The 18,988-nt window shown below is 62.3% G+C and overlaps 1 protein-coding gene and 1 long non-coding RNA gene across 3 annotated transcripts; both read left to right on the forward strand.

Moving 5' to 3' along the window:
- The first annotated feature begins 606 nt into the window (after positions 1 to 606).
- Positions 607 to 14,903, forward strand: METRNL (meteorin like, glial cell differentiation regulator). Its single transcript, XM_082705654.1, has 4 exons — positions 607 to 1,013; positions 6,935 to 7,320; positions 13,261 to 13,320; positions 14,133 to 14,903. The coding sequence occupies exons 1-4, from the start codon at positions 841 to 843 to the stop codon at positions 14,447 to 14,449; spliced, it is 936 nt and encodes a 311-aa protein (XP_082561780.1). The 5' UTR covers positions 607 to 840; the 3' UTR covers positions 14,450 to 14,903.
- Positions 14,904 to 15,076: 173 nt separating this feature from the next.
- On the forward strand, positions 15,077 to 18,580 carry LOC309850998. Of its 2 annotated transcripts, none has more exons than XR_014304573.1 (2): positions 15,077 to 15,832; positions 18,210 to 18,580. It is a non-coding gene; the product is annotated as an uncharacterized lncRNA (long non-coding RNA). The 2 variants fall into 2 exon arrangements; XR_014304574.1 differs by having other exon boundaries at positions 15,661 to 15,832; positions 18,207 to 18,580.
- Positions 18,581 to 18,988: the final 408 nt, after the last annotated feature.

Genomic DNA, 18,988 nt, shown 5'->3' on the forward strand with positions numbered 1-18,988 from the left:
CTCCAGAGTCCACGGTGCGCTCAACGGTGAGTTGGCCCCATCACCAGCCGCAGCTGGGTCTCCCCTGCCCCGTGGGTCGCAGAGCAGGACCAAGTCTGAACCTCTGCAAAGCACGCTCCGATTCTGCGTGGGTTTGGATGCCAGGAACATCCCGGATGGGACACGGGTCACACCGCAGCGGCAAGGCTAGGAGCCGCCACCACAGCCCGGCGGCCATTCCCGGCTCAGTCCGCACAACGGGGTCACAGCACCGCGGCTGAGGACGGATCGGCGGGCCGGGCGCCGGCTCGGGTCTGCGTGCACTTGGGGTCCCCGTCCCGCATCGCACCCGCCGGGACGCGCTGGCGCCCCGCCCTTCTCCGGCCGGGGCGTCCCGCGGATCCTTCTCCGGGTCCCTCGAGCCGCTTCCCCTCTCGGCGGAGCCGCCCCCCGACCCCCGGCCGGGCACGCAGGGCGCGGGGCGCGGAGCGCGCACTCGGGGCGGAGTTCCGGCGCGCGGGGCGGGCCCGGGGCGGGCCCGGGGCGGGGGCGGGGGGCGGAGCGGCCGGCGGACCCGCCCCCCAGCTGAGCGGGGACCGGGACGGCGGACTCGCCTGCCTCAGAGGCTCGGGTGGCGGCGGCGGGGCGCGGCGCTCTTCGCTCCACTGCGGCTGCTGCAGCGGCTCGGGTGGCCCCGGCTGCGGCCGGGATGGGCGGGCGGCCGCGCGGGGGGCGCGGGGGGCGCACGACGTGACTCGCCGGGACCTGCAGCCCCTCCCGCCCGCCCGGCCGGCCGCGCCGGGCGGAGGGTCTGCTCCGTGGGCGCGGACGCGGGGTCGGCGCCGGAGCCGGAGCGGGAGCATGCGGGGCGCGGCGCGGGCGGCCCGGGGGCGCGCCGGGCAGCTGTGGCCGCGGCCCCCCGCCCCGGGCCCTGGCCCGCCGCCGCCGTTGCCGCTGCTGCTGCTGCTGCTGGCCGCACTGCTGGGCGGCGCGGGCGCGCAGTACTCGAGCGACCTGTGCAGCTGGAAGGGGAGGTGAGTCCGCGCGGCGAGACCCCGGCCCGGGTCCACCGCCCTCCCTTCGCGTGCGCTGCCCTCCCCGGCCCGCCGACCGTGCGGGGGCGCGGCCCGGGCGGGGACTCGGGCGCCGGCTCTCCGGGCTGAGTCCAGTCCCCGTCGCCCCCGCCCCCGCCCCCGGGTCTAGAACAAAAGAGCCCGCGGCGTCCGGGTGCCCCGGCCCGGAGGACGCCCAGGGGGAGGTGCGCCCGCCGCGCCGCGGGGTCGGTCCCGACCCGGCAGCCCACTCGCCCCGCGTCGACCCCGCACGGGCGGGGGTCGGTCCTCCGGCCCTTCCCGGCTCTGCCCGCGGCGAGGACTTGCGCGCCCCGGGCGGGAGGAGCCGGGCCTGCGCTCAGGGCCGAGCGGGAAGGGCCGGCGGGTCCGCGGGAGGGAGCGGGGGGCTCGGGCGGACAGAGCCCGGCCCGGCGCGGACCGCGGCGAGGACCACGCCTGTGCGTGCGGAGACCCGCGGGCGGACACCTGTGCGCGGGCCGAGCGCTGGCCCGGCCGGGCGCCCCCCGCCCCGTCCCCGCCCGGGACCCGGTGAAGGTCAGGCCGCCCTTGGCAGCGCGCGCGCTGGGCTCGGCGACCCCCCCCCCCCCCCCCCCCGCCCCATGCCCCTCCGCTGTGGCAGCCGAGGACTTTTTTTTAAACTGAAGTGTGACAGGCAGAAAGGAGTGCAAGTCACAAGTGTGCGCGGGCGGGGCGCCTGAGGGCACAGCGCCTGGGGTGAGAAACCGCCATCGCCGAGGGCGCCCTCGGCCCCGCGGCAGGCAGCTCGCAGCTGGAAAACCGAGTTTCGTGCGGGTGAAGGAGTTTGCAGAGGGCGAGGGGCGTCTCCTTCTCCGAAACTGCGGGCGGGGGCTGCCGGTGGCTCTCCGCGTGGGGTGTTCCCCGGAGCAGAGCCTCTGCGCGAGCCCCTTGGCCTTGACGTCTGATGAGAAGCCTCCCGCAGGCTCACACCTCACGCTGGAGGGTATCACGGGGCTGTTCAGAGTGAAGACAGTTTTTCCGAGAAGGCTGGGGTTGTGCCAGTGTGCTGGGCTCTGCGTCAGCAGGGCAGCTGCTGGTCATCCTGGGTACTTCCAGACCCAGGTCTCTGTGGACACTGGCAAGTCCCCTGCTCCCCACTTTCCACCCCTCCTAGAGCCAGGGTCCTGGGCTGTGGAGGCTGGGCCTTGTGGTGGCCTTCCTCCTCGCCACACCAACTCCCTGCACACGCCAGAGCAGGGATGGAGGAGCTGAGACGGGGGCCACGAGCTTGGAGCTCTGGGGGAGGGTTGGCCTGGAGAATGCTGGCGCCAGCCCTGAGCTGGCCGGGAGCCTCCGACTCTGACACACTCTTCCAGGGCTGCCCTTTCCCCCACGCTGGTAATTAAACTCCCTGTTTTGCAGCTTCTGCTGGATGAATCAGTGCACCCCAAACTGAGGTCTAGGGTGTCCTCCTTCCACAGATCAGAAACAGACCCGGTCCCACCGCGGGAGCCTGGGTTTCCAGAGGGGCTGACATCCTGTCAGGCTCTGACCGGCGCTCCCTTGCAGACCCCTCCGATCCCCAGGACAGGCGTCCCCTTCCAGGCATAAAGTCCTCTGAGGACCAGCATGCTCCGGGACCCAGCAGGTGTCTGTATCCCCTTCTTGACTTGCGAGAAGCAGGGGCACTTGCCTGCCACCCTTCTGTCTCCATCATTGCTGACATACCCCTGGTTCTGGACTCCCTCCAGCTATCCTCAGTCAGCTCAAAGGCAGAGTCCGGCAGGGGCGGCCACAGTCGGAGCTGGAGAGAAGACAGGGCCAGGCCACACTCCTGGAACATAAGGCTCCCTTCGCACTATCCTTGCTGCCCCAGTGATCAGTATGCCTCGCCGATCAGCTGATAGATCCTTGCCGTGGGAATCCAAGCGTGCTGATCTGCCTGCTGACCCCCAGAACATTTATGACTTTTTATGAGCTGTTCTAAAGACAGCACAGGGTGGTGCGAGTCCCGATGCGCTGGGTGGATTCTGATCCCCTGATAGGAAGGGAGTTTCTGTTTATGACACTGGCTACTCACATTTGACAGGCTGAAATGCATTTCTGGGTGTTTCCAAGCAGTGAAGCAGGAGGTTGTGCAATCCCCGTCCCGTGAGCAGGGGCGGGACAGCACCCTGATCTTTATTAGGCTGTGGTCGTAAAGGTGGACCACGAACCTTCCCACCACCACCGGCAGGGGCGTGGGTCCCTCACACCTGGCCTCATTCTCCTGCTGGGTGGGAAATTAAAGCTAACTCCAGTTCTCGCTTCTCCCTCGATCTGAACATTCCTCCTGACTTGTAAACAGGAGACCACCCCTTACTCCTGGTGCCTCCGGGGGTCCGGGTTGTGGGTGTGAGGGGGGTGGGCCCTGCTGCCCCCACACTGGCCTCTCCAGAAAGTCTGATCAATTTGGAATGTGCTGTCCTTTCCATGAGGGTGCCCCTTAGGTGTGTCCACCTGGGGAGTGACACTTGCAGACTCCTTTTTTTGGGAATGGTGCGTGAACCCAGTTTAGGTAACCCTGGAAGCAGTCTGTGTCCTCAGCTCCCTGAAGCCCTAGGGTTGTGCTCGTCTACACATGTGGCTAGAGCTGCGTTCCCCCCTGAGGCCGGCCAGAGCCACATTCCCCGTACTTTTTAGCTTCATCCCATCAGAAACCAGTTATTTTATTTTTGTCTGATGGGCGTGCTCTGAGGCTCACAGGTGCCAGCATCGTGATGTCACAGATAGGGCACATTTTTGCTTCTCCAGCAATTTTGCAGAAACAGACGTTTTTTTCAGGTTTTGCTGTGGTGCTGGAGATCTAGAGCGAGACAGTGAGCCCTTGGCTTCATTAAAGACCCGTTGGGGTCTTAGGCCGAGAGACTGGTGGGTCTGCTGGACGGGGTCGATGTCTTACATCGCACACGCTGCTCGCCTTTGTGTGAACACCCGTGTCGAGTGCCTGGTCGGACTCTCGGTCGTGTCTGTGCTTCAGGAGAGCATGAGGGGAGAGGCAGAGCAGAGCCCCATGCTGGCCGTGGACTCTGGGGCGGGTGTAGACCCTTCCCTGGGGCCAGTGAAGACATTAGGTGAAGGGTGAAGTAACAGGTGCCCTATTTCTTCTCTGTCCCCCTGCTTGCTGTTCCTGGCCCTCTTTTAGTAGAGGGACTTAGGAATAAATGGGGCCATGTGTACCACATAAGATGTCTAGGCTGATAGGTGCAGGCTGGGGATGGCAGCCCAGCCCCCAGACTCAGGTCCGCCTCTCCCTGGGGAGCCATGGTTGGTCACCTGTCCCCACAAGTGTTCCCTCTGCCCCTGCCCAAGATGTGGGTGGGGGGTGGACCTCCCGGTATCCCCCTCCACTGTTTGGATTAAGTGACTCGGAGAGAGGGATCCAAAGCCTCTGGTATGGGCTTTCTTTCCCTTGAGCCCCAGGGCCCCCTCCCCCCACAAAGAGGAAAGTGAAGACTTGGACAGGATGGTTTTTATGGGGGAGAGCTTTGAGGATTGGTGTCTGGGCATGGGGCAAGTGTCCAGCTGCCTCTTGAGGCTGGAGACAGGAGAGGAGGCACACTATGATAAAGTTTGTTTTGGCTGCGTAAGAGCAGAGCTGATTATAGTCATCTGTGTCAACCACTCACCATTTAGTCTAATTTTTTCACACAGCACTATAATTATGCTCGTCCGCACATATGTGTCAGATGAGCTTATGGGAGTTTTATTTGACTATGATTTGTAAGTCTGTTCTGTGCGGCCCTGGTAGGCGTCTAAGGCTGAGCCGGCTGCTAGTGACCCAGGGCCTTGTGGGGGCAGGGAGTGGGGGGTCACCTCCTCGACACCTCCCTCTGATGTGGTCTGCAGGATGACTGAGCAGCCCCAGCCCGCAGCTGGCCGTCGTATGAAAAGTGAGGTTTTTTGGAGCCCAGGGTGTGAGTCACCAGCAGTAAATGCAAACCATATGTTACGTGTTTTCTCCTCTGTAGAAATGGTTTCTGGTAACTCACTCAGGCCAGAGCACTGAATATAGCATTGTTTATGATACACAAAAATCCTAAGAATGTGGGTGAACCTGTCTGAGATCTGATCAGAACCAAATTTCGTGTAATAAAACACTCAGTTGAAGTCACTGGTTGAGTTCCGGGCTGTTTGGCGGCTCTGACGTAACCATCGGCACAAGCTGACATTCGCGTTAAAATTTGGAGTAGAGGAAGCTTTAACATTTTTGAGGGTTTCAATTTCTTGAAAACATAAGGTAATGACTTTACTCCAGACCTGTTTCACGAAGAGTGTAGCACACTTCATATTTTCCTATTTAATGTTTATTGGGAGTGAGGTGAACGTGGCACGCAGAGCTTCTCCTTGGGAAGACCAACTGTCCACTCACTGTTTGTGTCTCTCTCCCTGTGGCTTCTGCACGCAGTCCCCGTGGTGTCTGTCCCCTGGGGTGGACCCTCACCTTAGCTTTGTTTCTGGCTTTCATGCTGTTCGAGTTTGTTTTTATTTTTTTAAGATTTTATTTATTTTTTTGATAGACAGATAGATTTATTTATTTGATAGACACGAGTTTGTTTTTAAAAATACAGTTGGCAGGGCGCCTGAGTGGCTCAGTTGGTTAAGCAACTGCCTTCGGCTCAGGTCATGGTCCCAGAGTCCTGGGATCGAGTCCCACATGGGGCTCCCAGCTCTATGGGGAGTCTGCTTCTCCCTCTGACCTCCCCTCTCGTGCGCTTTCTCTCTCTTTAAATAAATAAATAAATATCTTAAAAAAAAAAAACAGTTGGCAGTGCGGAATCTTCAGGGCTTATTTTTTTTAATTTAATTTAATTTTTTAAAAAGATTTTATTTATTTATTTGACAGACAGAGATCACAAGTAGGCAGAGAGGCAGGCGGAGAGAGAGAGAGAGAGAGAGGGAAGCAGACTCCCCGCGGAGCAGAGAGCCCGATGTGGGGCTCGATCCCAGGACCCTGGGATCATGACCTGAGCCGAAGGCAAAGGCCTTAACCCACTGAGCCACCGAGGCACCCCTTCAGCGTTTATTTTTAAATTTTGTTTGTTTGGGGTCACCTGGGGGGCTCAGCCGGTGACGCGTCTGCCTTCAGCTCAGCTCAGTTCGTGGTCCCAGAGTCCTGTGTTCGGCTCCCTGCTCTGCCGGGAGTCTGCTTCTCCCTCCGCGGCACCCCCTGCTTGTGCTCTCTCTCTCTGACTTGCTCACTCTCTTTCTCAAATAAAGAAAATCTAAGAGCAGAGGAATGGGCAGTGGCTCCATCCCAGGACCCCGAGATCATGACCTGAGCCAAGGGCTGACTCAATACCCGAGGGCACCCCCCCGGGGGCCCCAAGGTTTACAGATGAAAGTGCCATCGAGCCGTCTCTCTAGGGAACACACAAGCATGCTTGTCTGGAAGGTGCTGAAGATGAAACTCACCCACAGCCTCCAGCCCCCAGGGCTTCCCTCCCTCACTGGGGCGAGCAGACGGGCCCCTTATGCTCACACTCGGCCGCCCTTCCCGGCCCTCCACAGGTCACCGGGAACTTGGGTTGGTGGTTGGGTCCTGTGTCCTTGTCATGTTCCAGAAGTTCTGCCTCCGTGGTCCTTGCCTCCACAGTGCAGGGAACCTCAAGGACACAGGCTCCCGGTGCCCCGCTGAAGGCTGGCACACCCAGGTGCCGAGGTGTGAGACACCCGGGGCCTCCGCCACCGCGGCCCGTCTTGCAGCGACTTTCTGGGGTGGGCCTGCCAGAGGGGCCTGGCTGCGGGGCCGTGCGTGACCCCTCCCCAGACCGGCGGGGCCGGGCACAGGGGGGCGGCCGCCTGCACGAGGGTGGGGGCTGCTTGGGCACCTGGGCTGGCGAGGCCACACGTGTGCGCTGATGCGTGTCCCCCTCCCCCCGCAGCGGGCTGACGCACGAGGCCCACAGGAAGGAGGTGGAGCAGGTGTACCTGCGCTGCGCCGCGGGCTCCGTGGAGTGGGTGTACCCGACGGGGGCGCTCATCGTCAACGTGCGGCCCAACACCTTCCCGCCCCCGCGCCTCCAGACGCTATGCATCAAGCCCCTCAAAGGCTCCTCGGGGGCCAACATTTATTTGGAGAAAACTGGAGAACTGAAGCTGCTGGTCCGGGACGGGGACCGTGGGCCTGGCCGGGTGAGCTGCTTTGGCTTCGAGCACGGTGGGCTCTTCGTGGAGGCTGCGCCCCAGCAGGACATCAGCAGGAGGACCACGGGCTTCCAGTATGAGCTGACCGGCCGGCCCGCAGGCTCGGACCTGCAAGCTCTGTCAGGTGGGTGGCGTGCTCTGGCGGTGGGGTGGGAGGGGCTTCAGGACAGCCCGCGGGGTGGACAGCCCGCGGGGTGGAGGGGCGTTGGGCGCACAGTGCCCCCTTGGCTCTCAGGAACTGTGTCTGAGCCGTGGCCGCGGGTGGGTAAGACCACGGTCCCGGCTCCCTGCCGTGCTCGGCTTCTGTGTTGTGGGGCCTGTAACGGGCAAGAGTTCCCTGGCGTCTCTCCTGGTGTATGGACTAGCTGCGTGTTTCTGATGTCAGGCCCCCGACTTGGCGAGTTCTGGGTGGGAGCCAAGCCTGGTTCGCGTTCCAGGGTAATGCAGGGCCTGAACTGGGGGTGCTGGTCCCTGGCTCTGGGGGCGTTTTGTGGCTTATCCCATGTGGAGCAGCGACACGGGCAGCGTGCCAGGAGAGGGGCTGTGGGTAGAGGAACCAGGCAGGGCAGGGATGCCCCTGGGGGTCTTGGGAAGCTCCCAGGGCGTAGCTCTGGATGGAGGCTCTCAGCAGCCACGGGGCAGGGGTGTGCACGGAGATACTGAGTTGGTTTTAGATTGTCCTGCGTTTTCCCCTTTGGGGCAGGCAGCCAACTTGCAGGGCCCTGTGTGGAGGGTAGTGTTGGTCTCTGAAAAGTCCCAGAGGCAGAGACCAAAGACAGGTGAGTGGCCCCAGGAGCTCTCGCATGGCCTAGGACTCACCCCTCATGCCCCACCTCACCCAGCTGCCTGACTGCCTAGGTGCACGAGTCCTTGTCTTTTAGAGGAGCCCAGGCCAAACGTCTCGCCCTTGCTTCAAGGCACAGGTGATCTCACGGGCCCCTCGCGTGTGGGGACACCATCCGTGTCAGTTCTGAAGCTGCTCAGCAGCAAGGTGCCTCCCGGCAGTGGGAAGATGTGAGCAGGTTCCACGGAGGGCGTCCCCAGGAAACCATCTGGCCCAGGTGATGGTCAGGCAGGGGTGATGCTGGTACCCCACAGTGCACGGGGCAGTTCCAGCAACTGTCAGCAGTGCTCAGGCAGAAAGACCTGGTTTGGGGGGTAGGCCATCCCCAGGAAGAGTATAATCTCCACATTTTAGTGGAGATAAATAAAAGATTTGAAGATGGGGAGAAACAGATGTGCTAACAGATGTCCCCATTTTATTGTTCTGCACTCTTGGCTCAGATCACTTTCCAAAATTTCAGTCTCTCTCAAAGTAAACTAGTATCTTAGAAAACATCAGTGTGGGACTTCCAGGTAGGACCCCCCCCCCCCAGTACCTGACTGCCCAGGTAGGCCCCCTACCAGTGCCTGATCACCCAAGTAGGACCTCCCCTCCGTCCCCAGTGCCTGACTGCCCAGGTAAGACCCCTCCAGTGCCTACTGCCCAGGTAGGCCCCTGCTGTACCCCCCCAGATGCTCAACTAGGGCTCAAACTCAGGAAGGTGACAGTAAAAGCTACTGTAAGTCTCAGGACCTGAATGAAATTTTTTTTTTTAAGGTTTTATTTATTTATTTGACAGACAGAGATCACAAGTAGGCAGAGAGACAGGCAGAGAGAGAGGCAGGCAGAGGGAGAAGGAAGCAGGCTCCCTGCTGAGCAGAGAGCCCGATGTGGGACTTGATCCCAGGACCCTGAGATCATGACCTGAGCTGAAGGCAGCCGCTTAACCCACTGAGCCACCCAGGCACCCCAGGACCTGAATGAAATTTTAACCGCAACAGTCTTTCTCTTGATCACCAGCTCTAGGGTGGGTGGGACCCAGCCTCACCATGGGGGACCTAGAATAAATTCACAATAAAAACAAAATGTGAAAAAATCCAGTCACTGAATTCGGTGTTTCTGACTAGTGACGCTGGCTGAGAGGAGGGTGTGTTAGGAACTTGTTAGCACCATGCAGGAGACGGGGGTGGGGGGGCAGCAGGGTCTGGGGATGCTGGTGTGTCCCTGCTCCCTGGGGTGCTTGCCTTTCATCAGGGGATGGGCCCCTAAGCCCTTAATGCTGGAGGAATGGGTACGTAATGTGGAATGTCAGCCATCTGGCCACGGTGACGTCCGCCAGGCCCGGCGGGCTCTCTGATGGCCGTGAGCCTCTGGGCTCGCCGCGGCGCTGACCCTGGTTGCAGCTGCGGGAGACTTTAGGGAGGTGGGTGGGCACCTGTGGCGTGCAGGTGTGCGTGAGTCCTCGGGCCAGGCGCCTGGGGGGCCCCGCCCTCTCCCTCCCTGATGAGTCACAGCTTCTGGTTTGTGCTGACTTGAGAGAAGAGAGAGGCTCCCTGGTGAGCCCTGTGTGGGAGGCTCCCGGCCCTGGACGTTTCTGCTTGGGAGTGTTTGTAGTGAATGCGGTCACCTAGTGGGCATTGGAGCTGAAAGTCAGCTTCCGGGTATGAACCGAGCAGCTCTGGGAGCCAAGAAGAGGTCAGAATGCAGAGGCAGACCTCCAGGCACAGGGCAAGCGGTGGGCGGTGGGAGGGGACGCCTGCCTGCGGGCTGGGGGACTTGGGACCAGGCGCCACACTGCAGGCGGGGTAGGACTCGCTCCCCCCCCCCCCGCCCTGGGCCCTCCTCCTTCTCCGGGGGCCTCACCAGGGCACCCGTGTCATGCTGCTCTGCACGGTGCTGAAGAGATCTGGCAGGACACGAAAGGTGGGCATGGGGCCAGATCCAGGGCACTAGGGATGAAGCTCTGGGGCCGTCCCCGGGACATGTGCTGAGGTCTTACAGGGGAACCCAGCCGGGCCGTCCGGGGCCGCCGGGGGCCGTCCTCCCCAGAGTCCCAGCCTTCTTGGGAAAACGGGCACTGCCAGGAGCCCCCACTGTCCAGTAGGGTCAGGCAGGATGGCTGAGGACTGGGTCTGGGTCTAGGGGGCAGAGACAGACCTCCTTCTTCTTGGTTTGCCTGGGGCAGCCCAGAAGGACTTCTGGTTCCAGGCTGTTGCACCACTTCTCAGGCAGCTGAAGAGCAGGGGTTCGCCGGCTTGGCCGCATCCATTGTTGGGGTTGAGCTCTGGGCTCCGTGTGATGCCTGCTCTGGGCAGATGAGGTGGGAAGGCGGTGGTGTTTTAGCCCCACAGCCAGAGGGGCGGGTGCCGGCTGTGACCGCACAGCAGTTACGCCCATGGAAACCGGGGAGCCTTGTGATGTGCGGGCACCTGGGTCCCCAGTTCTGATGGCCTCATCACCCTCCCCTGTCGAAACCTGCTCTATTGGATGAGTTAGTGATGAGAGGAGGGATGCCGGGGTGGGCGGGTGGGTACAGCGCCCTCCACTGGGGCGCCTTCCCGGCTCCGAGTTTGGTGGTGGCCCTGATGGGCTGGAATGGGCTGTGGGGAATGAGGAGCAAAGTTCAGAAGAAGTGAAAGAAGCCTCACTACGTCCGGGGACAGAAAAGGAGAGAGAACTGGACCTTTTCCTGTGGGTCACTTTGTTTCCTGCCTGGCTTCCCTGGCCACTGTAATTACTGGATAATTATTTCTCATTTTGCCCATCTCTGGCCTTTTGGAGTGGAAGGGTGTGGTCTCCTCCTGTGTCCTCCCCAGGACGAGGGAGGGTTGGGAACAGGCCAGGAGGAGAAGCTGGTGGGGTTGGAGTTCCCAGGGCACAAGAGATGGGACTTGGGACAGCTGACCAGCCCGGGCCAGGGCCCCTGGGGCCATCTCGGGGGACACCAGTGACGGGCTGCCGTGACAGTCCAAGGAGGCCCCAGAGTCTTACCTGGCCTCAGCTCACACTGGCCCAGTTCCCGCTGTGTCCGCTTCCACCTGTCATGGGCCGCGCCCGCAAAGGCCCAGGTCGTGTCCTGGGCACAGTTTTTGCTTTGGGAATTGCATGTGTCCCTGGGCAGTCCCACCTGCCAGAACAGGAGGTGGCCATCTGTGACCCTGTCCTTGGCGAGGGCCCCCCATCGTCCTCCCTGCCTGCACCCTGACCCCCCCACTAGGTCCCTGTGGTAGCTCCCGCCTGTCTCCCCGACCCTGTGCTTCCCGTCTTCAGTTCATTTTGTGCGCGTTCCGGGGTAATCTCCCTAAGATGTCCATCCTCAGCCACCCCCTCTCCCAGAACTGTAAGCCCAGCTGGGCTGCCCCCTCCGCCCCATGTGCCCCTGCGAGAAACGAGGTTCGATGTGTCCGAAACCAGCGCCTTCCAGAGCCTTTAGGAGCACGGCTCCGATGCATAATTGTTTCCAGATTGCTTCTCTTGGCGTCCACAGACTAGATTTTCCAAGACGGTGACCTACGCTTCGTAAAACGCGAATTACGAGGCGAGTCTGCAGGGGGACTCTGCTAGCTCAGCTGGGGTGGCACTGGCTGACCGAGGCTTCCGGGGGGAGTCCTGCGGCTGGCCGGCTGCCCTCCCCTTGGCTGGGCATCAGCATATCTGTGGTGCCGGGGGCGTGAGCAGGGCAGGCGCACAGGACGGGCTCCTTGGCCGCTTGCAGGGTCCCAGTGCCTGTGTCCACAGAGACCTGGTTACTTGTGCACAGCCAGGCCAGGGATCTGAACCCAGGCTGTGGCCTGGGCCTCTCACTGCCCACGGCTGCCTCTGTGGCCTGTCTGAGATGTGTCTCTGGAGAGTTTGTGTGGACCCGTGCCTCGTGCCCAGCCTCGCTTGCCGTACTGTGTGCCGGGCCCGGGGCCCTACTGGGGCCCCTCCCTTCTGGGTGACTGCTCTGGGAGGGGTCCCCACAGGCGGGCTGTGGCCGCCTCAGGATGGACTGCTGACCTGCCTTTTCCCACCTGCAGGGGCGCCCAGGGCTGGGTCTCTCACCCCTGGGGCACAGACATCCATCCCCACCCAGACCAGGACGGCGAGGGCCAGTGCTCGGAGACTCACAGAGACACTGCGCTGCCCTGAGGGGCACAGAACCTGTTGGCTCATGCCCTGGGCCCCGGAGGGCCTCTCTGAGCTCCGGCTCCTAAGTGCCTGGCCCTGCCCCTTGCTGCTCACCCAGGTCTGGGTTTGGGAGGGTGACTGGTCAGTGTGTGGACAGGGTCAGCTTTGGCAGGGTCCAGCAAGGGCCAACGCCACGGGTGTTCTGGGGTCTTGTTCCAGCAAGATCTCATGCTAACCTTTCCCCGAGCGGGAGACTTTGTGCCAAACCCAAGGGACTCCGCATCGGAGTTGGAGGCCTTGAAAGGTGCGGTGAGAGCCCAAGTGTGCGCCCTCCCAAGTCCGGTGCTGGGTTAGGAGTGGGGCCATGGTCTCGGGGAGGGTTGCTAGCGTGGGAGGCGCTGCCCCCCCACAGTCTGTCTGGAGCTTCACCCCATGAGGAAGTGAGGGTGAAGGCTGGGGTGTGGGCCAGGCTGGGGCCAAAGTTCACAGGGCGAGGCCTGGCTTGGCTGGAGGACGCACCTGGGCTGCCGGGTTTGGGGCTCCTATGAGGTGGGTCTGCCCTGGACGGCGTTTGCAGGCAGGGCGTGGTTGGAGGGTCCAGTGGTGTCTCGGGGAGGGCTGTGCAGAGGTGGAGGCTCGCCGGCTGAGAATCCCGCAGCACGTGCAGGTGGCAGCGTCCCCCCATGCTCACAGAACCTTCCGCAGCCGCAGTGGTCCTCCTAGGCAGTGCCCTGAGCCGCCAGTCCTGGCAGCAGACGGGGGCCTGGGGAGCAGGTGACGTGCGAGTGGCTGGTCACAGCATTCTGGGGTGCTGGTGGGGAGGCTGGAGTGAAGGTGACTTCTGCTGGGCTGGTGCAGGGCTGCAGCTTCAGACCAGCTCAGGTTGGTTTCCCGTGGGGCAGGGGCAGGCCACGTGGGGACCAGCACCGAGGCCAGCCGCCCTAAGGGTACGTGCCCTTCACAGCCACATCTGGAGCTGGAGGTGTCTGCTGGTCGGTCGGCCCCCAACTGCGTGGCCGAGGTTCGGGTTCTCTGTCCTGTCCTGAGCTCAGAGCTCTTACAGGACCTGGCGAGCACGTACGGAGGCCTTTGTCCCGCAGACCCACTCCTGACCCTGTTCTCTGCCCGCAGCCCCGTGCCGCCCCTGCGGGGATGCTGAGGTACTGTTGGCCGTCTGCACCAGTGACTTCGGTAAGTGTCCTGGCTCCCCACCACGTGTAGGGAGCCCCCCTGGGCCTGGAGGACCTTCCAGGGCTCTCTTCCTGGGCAGGAGAGTGACTCTCTGTACCCCAGGGGAGGGGCCTGTCCGTAAGGCCAGGAGAGGGTCAGGTGGTCACCGAGCATTTTCCTCCAAACACGGATGCTAGCCTCACCTCAGAGCTCTGTTCTCCTCTGGGTCCCCTGCTGATTCTGTAGCAGGAGTTCCTGGCCCTGGGGGTCCGGGATCCTGGCGGGGGCAGGGGGCAGGGGCTGAGGTCGGGGACTCCGTTGCGTGCTTGCGACAGCGGCACCAGCGCTCTCAGGCAGAGGGTGGAAGCCGTCCGCTGCATGCGGTGCTGGGGCCGGACAGGAAGCCAGTCCGGCAGGGCCTGGCTCCGAGCACTCCCTGCCCCAAGGTCCTGCATAGCTGGGGTTGGGGGCTGGGCAGGGTCCTGGGTGAGGGCCGGCTCTGCCAGCCCCTGCCCATCTCCTCCTCCCCTCTGAGCTCCGCCGCGCTGCCCCACTGGGATTCAGAGCCGCTGCAGGTTCCGTGTGCTAACTGGGGTCACCTTTCCTGTTCCAACTTGAAAGGATGATGCATGGGTGGTTTCTAGCTCCTGTTTCTCCCCCTTACATGGCTGGGGACAACAATCTTTACCCACGACAGGGTCAGGGACAGCCCCTCCGGGCCTCATGCCTGTGAATTGTTCTTTTTAATGGGGTTTCCAGAGCGCAGGACCCGGGGTCGACCCTGGCGCAGATGCCCCGGTGACCCCCTGACCCCCGTGTCCTTGTCTCCGCAGTCGTCCGAGGCTCTATCCAGAACGTCACTCACGCCCCAGAGCAGCAGGAGTCCACCATCCACCTGCACGTGAGCCGGCTCTACCGGCAGAAGAGCAAGGTTTTCTGGCCTGCTCCGGAGGGTGGCGGCTGGCGGGGCCGCGTGCTCACGCTGCTGGAGTGCGGCGTGCGGCCGGGACGCGGGGACTTCCTCTTCACCGGCCACATGCGCTTCGGGGAGGCCCGGCTTGGCTGTGCCCCACGCTTCAGGGACTTCCAGAGGCTGTACCGGGACGCTGAGGAGAGGGGCCTGAACCCCTGTGAGATGGGCACGGAGTGACGGGGCACGGGGTGCTCGGATCGGGGCTCCTGGGGCTCCTGGGGCTCAGGCTGCGGGGCACACGCCACGAGGTCCCAGCCGAGGGCTCCTTGACTGATGGGAAATGTAAAATGCAAACTAAGTTATTATATTTTTTTTAAAAAAAGAAAAGTCCATAGGAAACAGACTCCAGAGTCTTAAAATGCCTTGTGTGCCATTTGATACCGTTTTTCAAAGCACCTGACGTCCTTGCGCTCGGCTGGTGTGCCCGGAGCTCACGGAGGACGCCCAGCGCCGGGCTTTGCACACCGCCTGCACACCGATCAGAGTTGTTTCTTGTGACGGAAACTGACGGAGCCAAATACGTATTTCTTGTTTTGTTTTTGCTTTTCAAAGAATGTGCTTTACTGGCCGTGGTCCCTTTTGGGCTGCAGGCTGTTTCCATTCCAGAGAATAAAGGCCAGCATCTGATGGAGCCGTGGTGCGTGGTCCGCAGCCCGGGGCGGGTGTGCATGGCCCCAGACTGGGGTCAGGCCTCTCTTGGGGGCAGCTCACCCGAGGGAGCCCCGCAACCCTGTTGTGGGGTCTGCTGTGGGGTCAGGGCCTGTCCCGGAGGCAGCACACCTGAGGAAGACCCAGTGGCCCTGTTGCTCCTGGCCCTTCATTCCGGGCCTGACTCTAAGTGAGGCTGTTACTCTCGTGCTTCAGAAAACACCACCGCGCCTCAGCTCTCCCTCCCACCTCGGTCCGCCTTAGCGTCGGTCTTCCCATTCCCAGTAGCCCAGATGCTGCCCTTTGACTGCGTCTTCCCCCAAACGCCCCGGGCCACAGCCAGTCTGGGCAGTGGGGAGCTGGTCAGCACCCGGCGACCTCCGCACGCTGGCAGATGAGCAGGTCCCCAGCAACCGCTGTAATGGATGCCCACAGACTGAGGCTTGGACAGCCCAGAGTCGTTCTGGAGGCCAGAGTACCACAGCAAGGTGCGGGCAGGCCCAGGCTCCCTCTGAAGTCTCTAGGGGAGGAGGAGGTTTCTGGTGGCTGCTGACAGTCCTCGCCTGTGGAAGCGTGTTTCCGGGCTCTGCCTCCTCCTGCCGTCTGTGTGTCTGTGTTTGAGTCCCTCCTCTCACAGGGACGCCAGTTACAGGGACCAGTGTGGCCTCATCTTAAGTGATGACACCTGCAAAGACCCTATTTCCAAATAAGTTCAGTCACAGGTTCTAAGATGGGAATTTGGGAGGACACTACTCACCCTCCAGGGGTCACTGGGGTATCAGGTAATCAGACCTCAGCCTGCATCCACATCCGTGAATCAGGTGACTAACCCAGGCAGCTCCGGGAGAGGACACAGCACAGCCAGGAGCACACCAGCCACACCCAGGACTCTGGCACGCCGTGCGGCCACAGGTAGGTGCCCTGTGCTCGCTCAGGTGTGGCCTGCATGAGGTAGGTGCGGCCTGCGTCAGTGTGGCCTGGCTCAGGCACGAGCTGGCTCAGGTCTGTGGGCCCCTGCAGGTCACAACAAGAAGCAGGTGCGCCACACCTGCACAGCAGGAAGCAGGGCGGTCACCTGAAGCAGCAGGGGTGGCGATGGGAACAGGTCCTACCGAGGCTGGTAATTGCCGTGTTTATGCCTGGAGCAGGTGCGCCAGGGCTGCAGCGAACCTGTGGCTGGGTTCACGCTGTGGGATTTTCTGGGTGTTGACTCTGGCCCGGGAGGGTGCGGCGGGCATGCAGGTGCTGCAGGACAAGGACGTCAGGCATGGGTTTTGGTTTCAGGGCTGGCACTCTTCCTTCTGTCAGTTCAGGGACCCTGGGAGGACCCCGGGACCTGACCCCATGGGCTGACGTCCGGGGCGGACAGTAGCTCCCACTGCCCGCGAGGCTTGAGCTCTTCACGGAGAGATACACTGGTGGCCGGTGAGAGCTGGCTTAGGGGAGAAGTCTTCTTGATGGGGGTCTGGAGAGAGAGCAGGGCCAGTGGGTGGAGAAGTGTCCTCCCTGGGGTGTGCCTCTGTTTCCAGGGTGGCACTGGTGTGGGGGGAGAGGGTGGGGTCTGCACAACGTGGGAGCTGGATGCCACGTGGAGCAGCCCCGGTCAAGGCTGCTTCGTGGCTGGAGGGGCTGGCCATTTCTGAGAGCCCTGCCCTCCCGCTACTCAGAGCCTCCTGTGGGCATCTGAGGCCACCATCCGCCCGAGCCTGCTCTGTGACGACCATCCTCGAGAGTCCCACGCCGTGGAGCCCTGACGGGCCAGGCGAGGCGCTTGGAGGGTCTCCAGAGGGTCTTTCTGGCTGTCCAGTGTCTCTGTCTTGGCTGGGGTTGGTCCAGGACACTGTGTGGGATGGAGCCGTGGGCACCTTTCTTCAGCTCTGTCCAGAGGTCAAAGGAGAGGTGTGACCCAGGCCCGCCTTCCCCCCTCAAGCTTCACCCCCAGTGTCTCCCTGGCTGTCACGTGCTCTTGCTCTAAGGAGAAGCCGGGCCTCCCAGCACAGCAAGGGGTCTGCCTGCTCCTTTCTTTTTCCTTCTGCCGCTGGGCTTGGAGGGAACCTTCACCTCCTCCTTGTACATTTCCCCGAGAGCCACGTGTCTGAGGACACTGCTGCCCCCCAAAGTCAGCCGGGACCCCGGCATGGCCCCGGCATGCCTCCTCCTCCTAGCAGGGCCTGGTGTCCCTCAGTAGTGTGGTAGTCCCCCAGTGGCACTGGACACCCTTTCTTAGCACTTTTCTCGAACATGCTGGTGGCAGGAGCCCAGGTCTGGGCCTGTCTAACGACACCGAGATCAAGAAAAACAGATGCTTTCTGAGCTGCTCTGTGGACCACGTATCTGCGGGCAGCAGGCTCTTGTGTTTACGGAGTGCCCTCTGTTCCCTCCTCTGCCACCCTAGATGGGACACACAGGGGCGGCCTCAGACCTCTCCTCCTGCTGGCTGGGGCTCCACAAGGGCTCTCCGGCCCCGGCACTCCAATGCTCGATCCACCCCGTCCCCATCTTGGCTGCTTGGGAAGTCAGCTGACCCTGTGGCCTCCAGCTGCGGGGGTGTGGGGGGGGATCATGTCCTGGGCCTCATTTTGGGCATCTGGGTACCTGTCTGGAGGAGCTGGGCTGGGGAGGACTACAGCTGTGGGGGCCACGTGCTCAGTTCAGGTCTAGCCCCAGCTCACACCTGCCCAGGCAGCCCAGTGAGACCCGGGGAAGCTCCGGAGTGCCACGTGCAGGTGCCCCTGCTCCGGCCTCTGGCGGATGCCGGACATCCCGTGAGGGTCCCCAGCAGACCACCCACACCAGGTGGCCGGCTTGACGCACCCGGTCAGCTCTGGGTGAGGCTGGAGACGTGAGTCAGCTGCTCCCTGGGGCTGCACGTCCAGCCCCCGCACAGGGACCCTGCCCTCCGGAGTGAGTGGCTGCGAGTCACACTGGTGAGAGGGGCTGCCGGGGCCCAGGAGTGGAGAGCTGGCTGGGTGGGGCAGCACTGGTCATCGCTGCTGCACGGCCTCGGGAAGGCAGGGGTCTGAGGGGGACGGGCAGAGGAGCCTGCAGTGGCCCCAGGGTGGGAGGGGCTGGGGGCCAGGGGAAGAGACAGCACCATGTGACATGTTCACAAAGTTTCCAGCAAATCTCTCTTGTTTTTTGCTGTCGTTTGGCCCATGGGACTGAAGAACAGGGTCTTGGGTTGGTGATTTATATTCCTTCGATTCCTTGCTGGAATGGCCCTATTTCCACGTATGTGCTGCTGTCTTTTCTGTCATCTGATTACGTCTTTACCCGCGGTGGTCAGCAGAACACTGGCCTCCAAAGAGGTCCTCGTCCTCACCCCTGCAGCCAACGGAGAGGCTCCTTCATGCGGCAAAGTGGAACTGAAGTCGTGGAGTTAAAGACGCAGGTAAGATGGGGGCATCCTTCTGCACCATCTGCCGGCCCTGGTGCCATCGGGGGTCCTCCGAGGTGGGAGAGGGGCGTGGAAGAGAGAGAACCAGGAGACGCGCTTGAGAAGGACTCGGCTGGAAGCTGCCGGCTGCGGGGAACCGCGTTCGCCTGGAGCCTCCAGAGCCAACCCGCGCCTGCCCACGGCCGGACCTCAGGCCTGTGTGGGTCTTGTGGGACCAGAGCCTACAGAGCCGTGTGATAATAAACTTGGGCTGTTCCAAGCCATGATGAGTTTGTGGTTTGTTACAGTAGTTGGGGGAAACACAGCTATGTCCCTTCTTGCCTGCGGTCCCCATGGGTCCTGGGAGCTTGTGACCCCACAAAGTCACACGTGAGGGGCTGTGCTGCAAGTCTGCTTGCTTTCTTAGGATGCAGGCTCCTCACTTCCATCAGAATCTCAGAGTCGGGACTATGACCGCACGTGGGTGGGGAGTAAGGGCCGGTGTGCTTTCTCTGACTGGTCTCGGGGGGGGCTGGCCCTTCCCCCCACCCCCGGCTCCCCGTCTCCCCGTCTCTGTCTCCCCGTCTCCCTGTCTCCGTCTCCCCGTCTCCCTCTGTCTCCCTGTCTCCCTCCGTCTCTGTCTCCCCGTCTCCCCGTCTCTGTCTCCCCGTCTCCCTGTCTCCGTCTCTCCA

Source organism: Mustela nivalis, assembly GCF_964662115.1.
Source record: "Mustela nivalis genome assembly, chromosome: 17".
NCBI classification, from domain to species: domain Eukaryota; kingdom Metazoa; phylum Chordata; class Mammalia; order Carnivora; family Mustelidae; genus Mustela; species Mustela nivalis.

Bases quoted from the DNA above. Each gene is read 5' to 3' on its own strand.
- METRNL (XM_082705654.1), top strand. From the start codon at position 841: ATGCGGGGCGCGGCGCGGGCGGCCCGGGGGCGCGCCGGGCAGCTGTGG. The intron at 1,014-6,934 runs GTGAGTCCGCGC...CTCCCCCCGCAG, and splicing joins CTGTGCAGCTGGAAGGGGAG to CGGGCTGACGCACGAGGCCC. The intron at 7,321-13,260 runs GTGGGTGGCGTG...CTCTGCCCGCAG, and splicing joins GGACCTGCAAGCTCTGTCAG to CCCCGTGCCGCCCCTGCGGG.